General features: G+C 37.4%; 1 protein-coding gene across 1 annotated transcript; it reads left to right on the top strand.

Annotated features, from left to right (window-relative positions):
* The first annotated feature begins 1,083 nt into the window (after positions 1–1,083).
* Positions 1,084–13,612, top strand: LOC132972337 (guanine nucleotide-binding protein G(i) subunit alpha-1). The gene is made up of 9 exons (XM_061035092.1): positions 1,084–1,523; positions 5,029–5,071; positions 6,930–7,071; positions 8,601–8,758; positions 8,885–9,013; positions 9,829–9,958; positions 10,072–10,225; positions 12,241–12,433; positions 12,532–13,612. Exons 1-8 carry the CDS (start codon positions 1,406–1,408, stop codon positions 12,429–12,431), a joined length of 1,065 nt encoding a protein of 354 aa, XP_060891075.1. The 5' UTR covers positions 1,084–1,405; the 3' UTR covers positions 12,432–12,433; positions 12,532–13,612.
* Positions 13,613–17,161: the final 3,549 nt, after the last annotated feature.

Here is a 17,161-nt window from a genome sequence, read left to right as displayed (position 1 = left end):
TGTAACATCATGTATCGTTAGGGTAACAAGTGGGGGGGGGGGGGTCAAGTGATTTCAACTCTGTTTAATCACGTAGCCTACATTTCATTATTCAGACATCTCATTACAGATCTTATTAGACAGGAACATTTGTGGGTAGAAGTTGCAGATTACCAGTATGGATATGTGTATAAGAAACTACAGATATATAGACGATGATAAGACTCTCAAATAGCTGATCCTTTAAACTTCTGAGGTGTCTCTGTTTGAACAGTGTGTGACTATACATATGCAAACATGTTACAGAGCACTGGCATCTCACAACTGAGGACTGTAATGCAAATCAGCAGTGACAGTGAGATGAAGTGTAGGCCTCACACTAAAATCTCTCACATACTCATACACAGTAAACATGTGCAAACAAATTGTTAAACAATATACTGACAACAACCTACATGCATTTTAACATTGTGAGATTTAACTGGTTTTAAAGCAGATTGGTTTACACTTTAAATAAATAAAATAAAAATATCTTCCAGTTTTGCAGCAGCATCAAATGTTCATCATGTTGTAAAGAATGAAGTTTAAACAAAACATTAAGTGTGGTCCAAACAAGCAATGAAGAAAATAACAACTTACGACTAAAACAAGATTCAAGATTCAAGATTTGTATTTGTCACATGCTCATACAGATGTGCAGTGAAATGTAAAGACTGTTCCGCAAAAACATGATACTAATATTTTTTTACTGTTTTGATAGTATTTCAGACCTACTACATCGGAAATGCTAAACCTCTACGTTAAAGACTGAACAAGTCATACAAATGTAAACGGATATGATGCAAAGAAGGACTTTTAACTCTTTCGTAATTCTGGCAAAGAATATAAAGCTTGATTTTCAAGTTTTATTACAATTTTCTTCTTATGCCTTGTTCAGTTTAAAGATGCATTTTCTTTCAGATGATAGCCTATATATTTATTTATAGAAAAGACGGGTCCAAAAAAAAAAAAAAAAAGACACTGAACATTTTTGAAAGTAGCTTGTTGCTGCGACGCGCATGCGCAACTCACCAAGTATGTGAGAAGAACAGGAAGCGAACAATTTCAGAGTATTTCGACCGACGCAGATCCTGCCGTCTACTCCCTTCTCGCTTTGAATGATACAGGCTGTGCTCTTCTCTTTCGGGTAGTTAAAAAAAAAACGTTAGCAGGAGAGACAGCCATCTTGAAAGTAGTAGCTTTGTGTGGGGGGAAAAAGTCGTTGTTTTAGGCAGTAAGGAGTTTTGTGTGTGCGAGGCAAAAGGAAGGGCGAGTCTGTGGATGCTAGCTCGGTAGCTTTTTTTGCATGTCGTCGCGCTCCTAGTTCTGAAGTTTGAGTTTCACGTTTTTTAACTTATTTGGATTTGGAGGTGATTTTAAGAGGAAGATGGGATGTACTCTGAGCACGGACGACAAGGCGGCACAGGAGCGGAGCAAGATGATCGACAGGAATCTGCGGGACGACGGAGAGAAGGCAGCCCGGGAGGTGAAGCTGCTGCTGCTCGGTGAGAGAGGGACCGGAGGGGGGGTGGGGTGGGGGGGACGGAGGTCTCCGTTTATCTGATAGAAAGACACCCCTCCTGAAAAAGTTCTATCTTCTCCAGTTCCTTACTTCTTAGTTAATTAAACTCCACTCTGTCAGTAAAGTAATGATCTGTTAACAGTGTGATTAACTAACTCTTTAACCCGTTATTTCACATCATTAAGTCAAACAAGCTAATTTAGCCACTTAGCTTGTTTAGCGCAGCACCGCTAGCCCTTAAGCTAGCTCACAGAAAGATTTTATTTACAGTCTGTGGTCTCAAACTGATTCTTTTTACAGGTTTAGCTCCACTAAATGTTTGTAATATCGTCTTAGTGGCAGATAATACCTTATTATTGTTAAATCCAGTTAGCTGGTTGGTTATTTAAAGGCTTAAATCACACATGATAAACAATCACTGTAACGTACTGCAGCAGTCTGATGATAATATATATGAAGAATTTTAATGAATATCTGATTATATGATGTTAAATTTGCCTTCTGTTTGATATGAATTCATGTTGTGATGCTTTCAGACTAAATGCACCCTTAACTTAACTAAATATCTCCATAAAGTAAGACCAAGAGAAAACTGTGTATAGATTATAGTGATTAAAAAGTGATATATTGTGTGTAATTATGGTTTTTTTTTTACTCTCAATTCAATCTAAAATGGGCTAAGTGTTAATCCCCAGAGACACCTGGTATTCACATTGATTTGGTCATTTTAGATGTGAGGTCCAAACAGACAGAAGCTTGCACTCAAAATGTAAATAAGCTCCATTTGTGTTTGGAAAATTAATTTTATATAATAATATCTTTATTTATATATCACCTTTAAAAACAAATGTTTACAAAGTGCTGTGACAGACAAACACAACAGAACAGAGATCAACAGAGAGGGCAACATTATAAAAATGCAAATGACAGGAATAAGATTGAACAGGCAGGTTTGGAGAGGCAGTTCAATACAAAGAAGGAAGATTAGTTTAAAATCAACCAGGAGAGAACAAAATAAAAATAGATGGAGAGTGTGACGACATCACATCACAGGCTGTAACCACAGAATGAAGATAAAAAGAAGAGATAAACAGGACATTAGTTAAATGAATAAAACAACAGAGAGCTGAAGAGTTAAACCATAAAAGGAGGAATTTAAAAAGAATAAGAGCAGTAAAATGCCGTATTCAGTCTGCTTATGAAAACTTCTCCTTCATATCTCAACTCTTCCTATCACTGGCTGCTGGCTGCCTCAGTGAGGGAAAGACAGGCAGGAGGTTGCATAGCAACCTAGTCAGCCTTGCTGACCGCAATAATCATCTGTGGCAACTGTACACACACAACAAAGACGGCTATTGCATGCTGAGTGGATGTTTGCACTCGACGTACCATTTTAAAAAATGGAATTAGGGATGTGTATAGTAATCTCTGCACAGTCAGGTCTGTGTGTCGTTTCACGTATCGCAGGTTTCAAACATGTTAATTCACAATAAGCAAAGACTCTAAATATTGCTCAGCCTTCTCCTATATGTTTGTATGTCATTTGAGAAGGACCTGATTTGAATTTTCATGGTTGTGTTTTTGTGCTCTCTTCCCACAAGCACCTGCAGTAGATGTCAGGGATTGGTTTGTGGATTTGTTGCCTGAATGGGAAATTACCATATCGCTTTGAACACGTGGATGCATTTTGCTTGCACATTTGTGGTGTTGAGGGTGTATATTATGTTTTTTCTTTGTTCTTTAGCTAGACAAAGATATGTGGCTTTACCAAACATGCATATTGTAGTTTATGCTGTCAGGCATCGCACCGGGGGTGTTTGCATTCATTCAGTAATCTGCAAATGACATGCTCTTCAGTGTTTTGAGTGGGAGGACTGCCTTGAATGTAGACAGTTTGTGCACTCAACAATAACAAATGCAAATTACAGATTGATTTATTTATTTTTTACTAAAAAGAAACACAGGAGAGACACTGGCCCTTTCTTTTGTTCTCTGCAGAGATATCTGCATCTCATATGGCCTGAGAGAAATGTGCGTTCCCTGGTCCAGCCAGAGAAGGACAAATAAAAAATCCAAGCTCAAAGACCAACCTGAGCAATTTTACTTCTTTACTTCTTCCACTTGCCATCATAGAAAATCCATTAAGCCCTTCAATTTGTTATGTTTGCATTAATATTACATTAGTGTAAGGTGTGTGTGTGGCTGTTTTTCTTATGGGACAATAAATTGGTGAACAGTAGTCACTGGGGAGCTGAGAGTCCCTGCACATGTAGGGTAATTAAAATGTTGTGAGCTCAGCTGAAAACACACCTATATCTTCAAGGGAGCTGGAGACTCAAGAGTATGTACTAAATGCTTCTTTGGCTAATTCATAAGGATTTCAGATACTATAATGGTGTCTAATCTTTCTTATGTTTATATACTTCCTCACTTGGTTTGTGTGACAAAAATCGAATCATTCACATGATGAGACTCATCTGACAGCTGTGAGTGCAGCAGACAAGTGTGATGCAGCATGAGTGTTTAACCCAGGGATGGTAAAGCGGTGTGTAATCTCATTGCCATCAGGATCCTGTTGATTAATCCAATTACACTGTGACCTGGCTCAATTAGGCCTTACACGCTCCCTCCCTGTATTATGTGACAGTGTAGCTGCAGCTTAAAGTTTACTATTGATTTGATTGGCAGGTATCTGTTTTTTGTTTTTTTGCTTGTAGGGCAGAGTAGTGGCTAGTGATTTGGTGCAGTTTTCATTTCTCAGTTTTTAGTTAATTTGGAAGAAATTTCCACTCCAATTTTACACATGCAGACACTTCCCGAATATTGAAACCTCTGCGAAGACAACCTCAGTTTCAAAAATACAAACCTGTAGTCTATAATAAACACTAATCCTTAATAAAGACATAGTTTTGAGATAAAGAGACCTGTGTTTGAGGATCCACTTAAAAAAGTAATTGATTGTCAAACTTCATGAATTCCAACTTTTTGATTGTTTTTTTTTTTACTTGAGTATTTTTATTTGAGTTTTTATAATTAAGATCCTCCTGATACAAACTTCTTTAACGGAATAATTTCGTTTTTTTTTTTACAACTTTATGTCTTGAAACTGTTTTTTTTTTTGGCTTCTGGGTTTAAAAAATACCACACAATGATTTTGTTCCTTTTTTGCACCCAGATCACTTATATACATAAATCAATAGAGACCTTCACAACTCTACAACTGTACTGGATGAAACATAAACATGATCTGTGCAATTGAAAATAAAGTGTTAACTTTTGATCACTTTTAAGTATTTTGATAGAACTAAATGAGTTTAGGTTTCATGTCTGGATTATATTTAAACTAACGTTAAGTAGTGTATTTATTGTATTCAGCAGGTTTCAGTTATTCATGACTTTTAGGGGTTGCTTTGAGTACCTCTGTGCCTACTTGTCTGTTTTACTTGATTAACTATATTGACTATAATTCAATCTTCTGTCTTTTTCAGGTGCTGGAGAATCTGGGAAAAGTACAATTGTTAAACAGATGAAGTAAGTGTGGACATTCACTGTCACGTCCATCCTGGCTTTAAAACTCAGAGAGCCACTTATCAGACACACAAGTGTTGTAGTCCTTTGGGTTAGTAAATGACACTCTTTACTGTGTGAGCACCAGATGGGATATCAGATACTGAATTCTTGTCATCTTGCATCATCACTGACCTTTTTCATGTGGAAAATTCTTCAATTAAACGTTCATTTTATGAGGGTTTGTATTTTTATGAGGTTTAATTATAAACAAATGTTTAAATATGACTCAAACACTTAAAAAACAAAAAAATAATCAAAGTCTCAGATCTCCTACAGCATTGAAAGCAACATCCTAATTGTTAAATTTAAATGACTTGAGTTGGCCTGAGTTGTATATCTCTCTTCTAATCCTTACACAGCACTTCTAATGTTTATGAACTCACTTTGTGCATGGAAACATTGATTCAAATCTGAGGTGAAAAGTTTACATTTGAACTGTAATGAGCCGTTCAAATTCAAAGTGTAGTGTCTTTTCAGCGCGTCAAGCTTTCTGAAGTAGTTTGCAGTTTGATCCAGCAGAGGGCGCTCTCAGCGTCACTTGACCATTGCATGCATACACTCTTGACCTCTGCTGATTAAGAAGGTAATATTGTGGCAAAAGCGAATCATGTGATGCAACCTTACATAGTTGACTCCTCTGTCTGCAGACAGCAACACACTGCTGTGGAAGAGAGACACACGGTGAACTAAATACTCACAACTCTCCAAGCTGACTCGCAATTGTATTCTTAATTGATTTTAAATGAGGGACAGTGCACAAATAATGAACATAGACATGTAAATATGCCATGTTGTAGCCATAGGCTTCTTTCCATCTCTGGTCCCTTGGCAGGTTGGTGGTTTACATGTAATACAGATTTACATATGACCACAATGACAAGCAGAAACCAAACAACAAGTAATGACCAAACAATATAAACTGAACAGTAGTTGACAGAGACACACATATGATGTTGTTCAAAACAAACCAGGATAAAGTGCTTAAAGTCATATATACAAATATTTTCTGAGTGCCAGGAACCTCTGCACGCTCTGAAGAGGTGTGTTGTCAGCAGGTAATGTAAGTAAAAAGAGAGCTGCACACCATCCTGATCAAGTTGATGCAAATTATATTAAAAAAACAAGTCGATCCTTTCAGAGTTACAACAGGCTGTTTTTTTTAATGGTCATATTGCTGCAGTTTCTTTTTTTTAATTTTTTTTTTATTTAGGAAAAGCATTCTTCACACATTAGTAATTACACATAATAGCAAAATAATTGCAAGACTCCTCCCTCAAACTTTCAAACATTGGAGCACTTTCTTTGCAGAAAGAGGGTGGGTACGATTCTTGCAGTATATTTAACAATTTAGCTCTTCCAAAGATTTTTTCATATTCAAGTAACATGACATTAATTAAATTGAAATTATTTCCAAAAGAACACAGGGAGCTTTTCACCTTGGAGGGGTAGAGAAAGAAAATAAGAAAATGAAATACAGAGCAGGTTAACAGATTAAAGAAAATGACAAAAATGAGGAAGTAACACCCATGTACTATTGCTGCAGTTTCAAAGCCGTAAGTTTGAATGTGTATGTAGATAAATAGATACTTTATTGATCCCGAGGAAAATTCAAACATAACATAGGCCTGCTAAAAATTATTTTTTTCCCTTCAGAATAAACGTGTTCTTAATTTTAGTTGTTCAGTGACAAAAAAATCTGAACTTGGTGATACTATTGTTATTTTTTCAAATACAACAATGGCCAGTCCTTCCTAATCATCTGAGATGTGTTTATATCCTCGATGAAGAGACGGGTGCTCATGTCTTCTCTTACTGACAGGATCATCCACGAGGCGGGCTACTCAGAGGAGGAGTGTAAGCAGTACAAGGCCGTGGTCTACAGCAACACCATCCAGTCCATCATTGCCATCATCAGAGCTATGGGACGTCTCAAGATCGACTTTGCCGATGCAGCCAGAGCGGTGAGTAAAAGAAAAAACAAAGCTGGCATTTACACTGTTCTTGGAATATTATAGGTTTTTATTTCTGTGCAAATGTATGGCTGTTCTTTAAGGGGAACTGCTTCTTGGTCAGATGTCAGCCATGCCAACATTTTCTCTTTCCACTTCCTCTTCTGCGGCAGGTCAGATAGAGCTGGTAGGCGTTAGTATCACTTTCAAAACACCTCATTACAGTGACAGCTTATTGACATGAGAAGTGTCCTCATTCAGCTTATGGGATCACCCTGATCTGGATCAGGACGTTACAAAGTTGTTTTCCACGAACAGAAGAGCTGCTTGTTGATAAAAAAAATAAATAAATAAAGGTTTTTACGGTGATTATCAGTACCATCTGATCAGTTTTCCAGCCTTTTAGAATGCGTGAAATTGTGTGGTTCATTATAACCTCATGCTGCCAATAAAAATCTGTTTTTTCCCTTTCCTTAAATATCTCACTTTCATGTTTTTTAAAACAGTTTTTGTCCTGGCATAACGAAGGCCTTCCCTATTATCTCAGACTGACCGACCTGCTCTGTTTAGGTGACCAGTTTTACAGATAAAGCTTTTTTATTGTGATTGTATAGACTTACAGAAGTCAAGATTTTGTCTCAGACCTTCTTTTTTTTTTCTTCAGAGCAAAATTGAAACATGTTTTGCAGCTAGTCAAAGTTACAAACGTTTTTCAGAAAGTAAAGAGATACAATAAAACACAGTTGTCTAAACATTCTTATAAAATGAGCTGAGACAAATAAACATTTTGTAAAAGAAAATGGTAAAGCCATTGTGAGTAAAAGTAATATGCCGGGATGGGTAAGCAATTAGGATTGTTGTCGTATACATATATATATATATATATATACACATGTACATGTCCCAGCTTACATAGATAAACTTAAAAACATATACCTGCACCCAATCAGGCAAACTGATAAGTCAGTGAAAGAAAGTAAATAAGTTTGAAGTAAATATACTCTCACATAAACGTATGCCCAAGTTTACAGTCTTAAATCTTCACAAACTGAGAAATACTAAAAAATAATAATAATTGAGAAACTTGTAGAGGTGATCGGATGAATTAAAGTAAAAAAACACACTTCACAAGTCAGAGTTGTGTCTCAGACCTTTTAAAACATTTTACATCTTTGAAATGCAGAATCAAAGAAAGTGTCAAGCATAAAAGGACTACCACAGAGAACTTTCTCGTATGTTTCTATTTAAACACTTGTAATCTTTTTAATGTGTGTAAGTGGTAGAGAGCTCTTGCTGTGATTCCATAAGAAAAGGACCGGCCCTAATTCATACGATTTAGTATTAATACATCATCAGAGCGAATGGAATGTGGTTTTTGCATGAGACAAGAAATGTACAAAATAAATCCATTTCACCTTTCACCAGAGTTTAAACTGTTGCACACTAAAACCCACACACAATTACCAGCAAAACGTAAGCTTCTTATATGCAACATTTAGTCAGTTGTGACTCTTGATCAGAGTGGCTTTTTGTCTTTGCAGGATGATGCACGCCAGCTGTTTGTTCTGGCGGGTTCAGCAGAAGAGGGCTTCATGACAGGAGAGCTAGCCGGGGTCATCCAGCGGCTCTGGAAGGATGGAGGAGTTCAGGCCTGTTTCGGCCGATCTCGGGAGTATCAGCTCAACGACTCAGCAGCATAGTACGTTGGGTTCACAAAAACACAGGAACAATAATCAGCTTTGTCACAGATATTTTGTACCTGGTGTGTTGTTGTTTTTATGCTGCCATCTGTTCTGTTGCCTGAATGCATTTCTTTCTCCCAAAGCTACCTGAATGACCTGGACAGGATATCCAACGGTGCTTATGTGCCAACCCAGCAGGATGTGCTGAGGACCAGAGTCAAAACCACGGGTATTGTGGAAACACACTTCACTTTCAAGGACCTGCATTTCAAGTGAGTATCTGTTTTTACATGATGATCGGTGGTTCTCTCTTTTAGTCTGTCCACACCTTAGATTTATTCAGTTATTCAAATCGGTGTGGTATTTCTCTCATTGGCTGATTAAATGGGCTGTAGTGTGAGTCAACCAATCAGAATATAGTGGGCGGGATAAAGAGTGGGAAAGTCTCCTACAAAAAGGCGTCTGATCCAACCTTCACAACAGGGTCCTAAGTCTCTGACTAGACTCTTCTCCTCTGTCGCCCCCCGGTGGTGGAAAGAACTTCCAAACTCCATGTGATCTGCAGAGTCCCTCTGCACCTTTAAGAAAAAGCTAAAGACCCAGCTCTTTATGAATACCTACTAACTTAATGATGATGGTCTCCATATTATTGATGATGATGATGGTAATGATGATGGTTTTTGTTTGATAACGACGACTTATAAGATGGTTTCTATACTGATTAGAGCTCTCAAGAACTGCCCTCAATGTTGTGCTTTGCCTCTGGTCACTTCCTGTCAGCACCTGTGTGTCCAATCAGACTCAAAGCTGATCGTTTGCTCTTACTGACATTGTTCCCTTTTTTCTAGATCCTTGCTTGTGTTGTTCTTACTCTCTGATGTACGTCGCTTTGGATTAAAGAGTCTGCTAAGTGAATTGTAGAGTTCAGAAAAATGTAGATGAGATGGGCCTGTTGTTGTTGTTGTTTTTTAAGTCTGTGAACAAAAATAACAATCTTCATGTTTTTAAATCCCCTGGTCATCGTGAGCGACTATGCATTAATGTGGTTTAATATTTAACAGTTTACATCTGATGTTTTTTTTTACAGAATGTTTGATGTCGGTGGACAGAGATCAGAGAGGAAGAAGTGGATCCATTGTTTTGAGGGAGTCACTGCTATCATCTTCTGTGTGGCTCTGAGTGACTATGACCTGGTTCTGGCTGAGGACGAGGAGATGGTAAAAACTTGGTTTAGCCTGAATCATTGTTTTTTTTTTGTTTACACTTTCTTTTCAATTCAGCTTGTGTTGATACTGTATTACATCGCCGTGTTTTCCTCTGTTACATTTAGAATCGAATGCATGAGAGCATGAAGCTGTTCGACTCCATCTGCAACAACAAGTGGTTCACAGACACCTCCATCATCCTCTTCCTCAACAAGAAAGACCTGTTTGAGGAAAAGATCAAAAAGAGCCCTCTCACAATCTGCTACCCGGAATATGCAGGTGAGAGAACAAAAACAAAAATACTGAACTTGATGTTGCACTCAAAGATAGATACATAGATACTTTATTGATCCCGAGGGAAATTTAAAGCATCCAGTAGCAGGTTACAAGACATGACATGAAATATTTGTTACAAATTAACCACAAAACCTCCCATACATATATATTAACCTGAAAAAAAAGATTTAAAGAATACCTCTAGATTAATCAAACTTAAACTGTGCAATTAAAAATATACTTATACGTAGAAATAAAGAAACAAGAAATGTACATAACCCGTACAGGGATAAAAATATGTGAAATTTAAACAAGAACCTATAAACAGTTGAGGAAAAAAATCTGAGTATAAAAAATAAAAAAGTGTTGACCTTCTGAAGTAGTGTTTATATATGTACAGCAATGTTTAAAAAGATTATCAAAATCTTTGGTCCAGACAAATAAATGTAGGCAGACTCAGCGGCAGTATCACAATTCTTGGAAAACTTTTCCTCGGTTCCTGGAGTCTTGAAAAATGTCTTAACAAAGGTCATACAAGGCAACAGGAAAAATACATTGTGTTGTATTTCAGCCTGAATAAAAACCCAAATATTAGTCTTTTACAATCTCACACTACCGCAAAGACTTTAATAATGTTAAACACATGACGATTTGGTGCTCAGTTTATGTTTTTTTGACTTTGTGCTGTGGTAGAAACAGACTCACTTCTGTAGCGTTTTATAAATATTTGGTCTGTCGACCTGCTGGTTGCACTTTGAAGGCGCGGCAGTCTCTGCAGACCACACAAAGATCTTTCTTTATTCTCCTCTCTGCTCTGCTCTTGAACTGTGTGGGAGACATCTTGCTGATAACAATGCGTCCTTGTCAGGTTCACCAATAATTACTGATACGTTTCAGTTTAATGTTTCGATATTACCGATATCTAATCTGGTTAGATACAAACACTGTAAATACAATTTGAACACTCAATTTCTGGGATCTACTAGGTAACCTCTGCAAAGATTGTCAATAAGAAAGTTTCCCCACAACCACCACCAGACCTTTCATGTGATTCAGTCAAACTTATGTAAGAGTCAAACTTATTCCTTCATTTAGTCCCCAGCAGCAAACCTCTCCACTGTCAGTAGAACCAGAACAAAGCCAGTTTGTTAAAGATACTTTGTACATCAACATAGTCCGTTTATGAATGCACATTCTGCAGGTAAGTGCAACACACACACACACACACACACACCTAAAATTAGTGGTCCCTTTTTTAAGGCACCTGCACAGTCTTAATGCAATTCTATACCACAACCAGGGATGTGATTCTAATCTGAATTCAGATTTTCCCACACATACTTGGGCGGACGACCACACACAAATAGAATTACTTACTGTTTATTCATTTGTCTTTCTTTTACTTTAAAGTGTGGAAAACTGACATCTAATATCGATACACTAGTGGAGGAAATGGTCATAAGATGGTTTTTTTATGTTGTCTTAACCTCAGGTTAATGACGAGAGGTAGAGCTAGCATGTATCTTGTGCTCGGCTCAGTAAAGTTTTCAAACCTTTAATCTTTTTTACTGATTTAATAAAGGGAACTCATTAAATTTGTGTTTTTAAATTCTGAATTCTGCGCTTTAGAAAAACCTGTCAGTGTGTACATATTAGATGTTATTAATCAAATATTTAATCAGAATCTGGGTTTATTGCCAAGTACATTTACACATACAAGGAATTTGACTTGGTGTATTGGTGCTAAACAAGGAAATAAAGCAGAACTAGAAACAACTTAAATAATACAGAATAAGAAGATATTACAATATATAAAATAGAATTTAAAAATGTAAAATATAAAAAACACAAAATGTACAAAAGGTGTAATATAGGAGCTGTGCAGTGGACTATGAGAAAAAATCTTAATGTGTGTAACTACTCAGAGTGCATGTGTTAACGTGATGGAACTCTTAAGACACACCCCCCTTTTTGTCTTCCTCCTAAATGTGTCCTCTTGTGCCCTCTTCCTGCTGCAGGTTCCAACACCTACGAGGAGGCTGCAGCTTACATTCAGTGCCAGTTTGAGGACCTGAACAAGAGAAAGGACACCAAGGAGATCTACACCCACTTCACCTGTGCCACCGACACCAAGAACGTGCAGTTTGTGTTTGATGCCGTCACCGACGTCATCATCAAGAACAACCTGAAGGACTGTGGCCTTTTCTAAAGGTAACAGCTGCGGCTTCAGAGAATAGTAAAAGTGTGGTTCTGTTTCCATTGTTTTCTCTAACCCTTGTTTCTTGTCTTGTGTTCTTCTTTCTGTGCAGGCAGATCGGTTGCCAGCTTTCTAAGTGACTCTGTTCAAGGGGACTCTGACTAGAGGGTACTTCATGCACCCTGCTGAGAATGTCACTTTTAACCTCTTATTAACTTATGTTCATCTCTCAAAAGTTTTAAAGACGGTGTGTAGAAAAAACATTTTGTGTAAAGTATTTGTACAACTGTCTACGGCCGGGGATTTTTCACAGTTTTTAAAAATGTTCTTGTTTTACCTTAATATCATGATTCTAAATTTTTATATAAAACGGGGGGGTCTTCATAATTATTTTTTTTGTCCATAAATGAATACTTTTTTTTTTTTTTTTTGTAGGTGCTTGTGCCTTGCATGCCTTAGTTGCAATGTTTTGTTCTTGTCGAGTTAGATGTTAGATCCATGTAGATGTTACCATTGAACTTCTTCAAAGCCCCCGAGTCCATGTTATCTCTTTTTGTTCTAATGATATCATTGTGGCATCATTTTTTGCCTGTTTGGACAAAACCAAGAAAGACCAAGTCACTCTGTAGACCAATTCACTCTGACTCTACTGTGAGAGCTGTGTGGAAACCTTTGCGAGAATGTGGTTTGCGTGTGTGCTTTTTTTTCCTTTTTTTTTTGATTAAGGCCAAGAGCCAGAGTGAGTGAGTGATTGTATGTCTGTGTGTGTGAGAGAGAGAGAGAGAATATAAAACAAAGGGACTATATTCCTCTACTTGTCATCCTCTTTCAAAGTTGTATTTTTCTAAGCGACCAAACAGAAGCTAATCTCTAATTAAGGAGTGCACGTTGTCGGTGCATGGCTACAAACTGTAACATTTCTAATTGAATTGAGAATTAAAAGAGAAGCTTTGAACAGAGGATGCCAATGTTGGCCTTGTAGCAGACAATAGGACCACACGTAGATCTGTGACAGGTGGCAGGGTACCAGCACTGTTACAGATCTCGATCTGTGACAGTTTCGAGTTACATATAACCCCCTGAAACCCCAACCCTCTGTTTCCATTGGATGGGCACATTAGTGGACTAATCTCCATGATTTTTGCTAATAAAAAGAGCTGCTGTGGTAAAACCATGGCAACTTATGCAATGCACTGATTTTTCTCCTCTTTTTTTTAATTTAATTTGTGTGTGAATGTTTTGAGTTTTGTCCAACAGAAAACAAAAACATTGGACTGACGGAGAACATTTTCGGATTCAAAAACCAACTACACAGAAGTAGAAAAAAAACAACATTAATGTTTTCTGATCCATGTGAGTTTTGTTGTTGTGTGCAATGATAGATGTAAAAGTTTTACAGTTTTCTTAATATTTCTTTCAGAATTGTAATGCCTTTATAGCAGAGACAGGACAGTGGATAGAGAGAGTGGGGAATGACATGCAGGAAAGGAGCCACAGGTCTAAATACATGGGGCGCACAAACTAACCATTAGGCCACTGGCGCACCAAAAGTTTAACTTTTTTAAACAGTTGGTTGGACTAAACCATTTGAACCTTAAATTGAGCTTCAGTAGTTTATCTTGACATTTTTTTTTATCAACATTCAACATTTTGAATTAAATAAAATAAAGTTGAAGTTGAGAATTGAGAAACTGTCCGCCATCAGCAGATGAATATTCAAACAGGCTTATAGTCACAAACTGCAAAACTCAAACACATTTTGAGAGCTGGACTTAAAGCAAAAGTCAGTGCTTTATAAAGCTTTTACTCCATCTGTCAGTACTATTCATCAGTGAATAGCTCCCTCTAGTGGTCACAATTAGTACCTGGGTATGATCAAGACTGATGGTTGCTCGACAGCGGAATAAATTAAAGTGTAGGGCAATAATAACATATATTAAAAAATATATATATATATAGAATGCTTAAAAAAAAACAAGCCAATCCAGAAGCTCATTGGTCAGAGGAAAACAACACGGCCAGGTGCAGAAAGAAAAGATATTCAAACTGACGAAGTAAATCAGAACATTTTTTGATTTTGCTTTTTTAAAGCAATAGAGTAACTAAAAAAAGGGAAGAGCAATTCATGAAAAGAATGTCAAATGAAACGGTAAGTAAAGTCAATAAAAATGAATAAAAGGTATTTAAAAAAAATATGGGTCTAAAATAAAAAAATGGAATACAAGAAAACAAATCAATAAAAGCAAAAAGAGATTAAATCCATCAAAATAAGAAAACAATGAAAATAAAAGCAAGTAATTAAAGTTATTATATAAAATGATATTATACAAGTTGTTCTTAAGATTATTCATCCTGAGCTGAGTGGTTTTCATCCCTCAAAAGCATGGGCGGTTCTAGGCAGTGGCCAACAGGGGCCAGTGCCCCTGTAACACTGAGCTTGCCCCCCTGGGCCCCCCCTCCAAAAGAAAGCCCCCCCCTCAAAACACATACACAGTGTTTAATTCAACAACCGGACTCACAATCTAGATATAAACACTGTTACTGAAACAAATATAAATCATGGTATTTAATGATGTGTGCTATTATTTGTCATAATATTTATATATTTTAAAGCGATCATCTTTGTCTATTTTTCACCCGGGTTTAATGTTCCCCTCTGACAAAACAACTGGACCCCGTTTGGCCCCTTCAGTAAAAGTGGTCTAGAACCGCCACTGTTCAAAAAGGATTGTTCAAGTCAAAGAGAGTGGCCCACAATGTTTTTCTGTGAGTCGATTAAGCATAAAAACAAATGAATTTAGAGATATTGAATGGATAATTAGAGGAAATGTCAAACCCCATTGACATTAAATATTCCATAAACTTCAAGATAATAGCAGCTAAGGCAGGTCACAGCAGTGCCACTCGTGTCTTACAGACTTAGCTAAGCTATCACTTCTCGAGCACAATGATGAGGCATTAGCCGAGGGACACTATTTTTGGGAGTCATTGTGTGACTTAAAAAGCTAACTGCAGAGTCATTTAGCTAATCCCCAAAGCCTTCCCAGGGAGATCAAACCGTGTGGATATCAAGCTTCTTCTAGATAAAGGTGCAGCTGAGGAAAGAGAACAGGATGATGATCAAAAAGCTCATCACTGCAGACTGCAGCTGACCGCAGCGTCAAAGTAAACCATATATATATATGTATACTGTATATAATCCTTCTTAAAGAAACTCTGTGAAAACGACATGTAATGATAATCATCTCTTGGATGTGCAGATGAATAGACTTCATATTTACCACTTGAAACGGTTAACCTCCAGGGAGAGAAGAAACAGAATTCATTAGTGTGAGTTTTTATATCTATCTATAATAATGTGTCTGTTAAAGTCTTTATATGTGATGTTTCACACTTAAATATATAAATCAAGTATATCCTCTGAAAATAACTCTGTGAGTCATGACTGTCTACAATGGGTGTAACACCCGAGTCCCACTGTCTGTGATGTTTTCAGAGTTTTCAGAGTCCTATCTTCACTTTGTTTACATCGCCCGGACGGCCGGCTGACTCCTCCCCTCGTGTATAAAAGTTGTTTAATTGAGGGACTAGAGAAAAGAAGAATAACATACTGTACTCACTGCTTAACTGTGTTTCTAGATCACGCTCATTTCAGGTAAATTTACATGCAGTGTGAAGATACGAGCATAATAAAGATCGCTAGCATTAGCATGCTAACACAACAATGCAGCGCAAGTTGTTTTGGTTCTCAAATCTCATATAAAGCCTTTAAAAATGTTCACTTTGAACAGACACACACAGGTCCATGGTATATGTGTGATAATCTAACATCAGTTTGTATTTTGTTCTCAGCTTCCACAATTTCATCACCTAATTACATTTCACTGCAAGATGGAGAAAAAGCCAAAATGATTTTGGAGGCAATTCTCTAAGCCATTCAGTCTAATTAACAAATTTTGTGTGTGTGTGTGTGTGTGTGTGTGTGTGGGTGGTTGTTTGAAACTGATTTTAAACTGCAGCTCCAGTGAAGCACCCCCCCCCCCCTCTCTCTGATGCCTCTGTGTTGTCTAATTTTAAAATTCTGTTTAATTCTAAAATTCAAAATGTCTTCCAAACATGAGCACTCCCTCGGCAGACCTCAAGTTAATATATTTATGTTTTCTCGTTTTAAGCTCTCCCTTGTCAGTGGATAGAATAAAGATGATAAATATGAGATGAGTGCGCTCACCCTGTCGGGTCTGTGTGAAGGTGACTCGACCCCCCCCCCCCCCCGTCTCTACCGAGCAATAAAAACAACTTAGTGTGCATTTCTTCACTTACAGCAAATGCACAAAGCAGAGAGTCAATGAGGGAGGCAGTGAGCTAAATCCATATAAGCTCTATTGAAATTCCCCCTCTGAGCGCGCAGACTGCCTCGTGTTATTGTATTTTTTGCCTTCTGTTGTTGGCAGTGTGCTTTAGGAGGCTCATTGCTTTCTGTCTATAACGATGATATAAAGTAATATCCTTTTCTTTTTCGTCTTCCCACCCCACCCAGTGTGCACAAACACAGCCACCATAGGATATTAATACACAGTCTGAGAAGGATATGTGGATACTTCTGGTGAAAAATAGGATGTAGTTTTTTTCTCGTTGGGATTAAAATAATAATATTTCCCCAAATTCCCATAAAAAAAACATGAATAAGCCCAAACCGAAAGTCTGCAATGCATTGCTCATGCAGAGTTTGTCTAAGCACAGTC

This window comes from Labrus mixtus, chromosome 4 (genome assembly GCF_963584025.1).
Source record: "Labrus mixtus chromosome 4, fLabMix1.1, whole genome shotgun sequence".
In the NCBI taxonomy this organism is placed as follows: Eukaryota; Metazoa; Chordata; class Actinopteri; order Labriformes; family Labridae; genus Labrus; species Labrus mixtus.
Note: the sequence above shows the minus strand (reverse complement) of the source record. Positions and strands in the feature narration are given on the sequence as shown.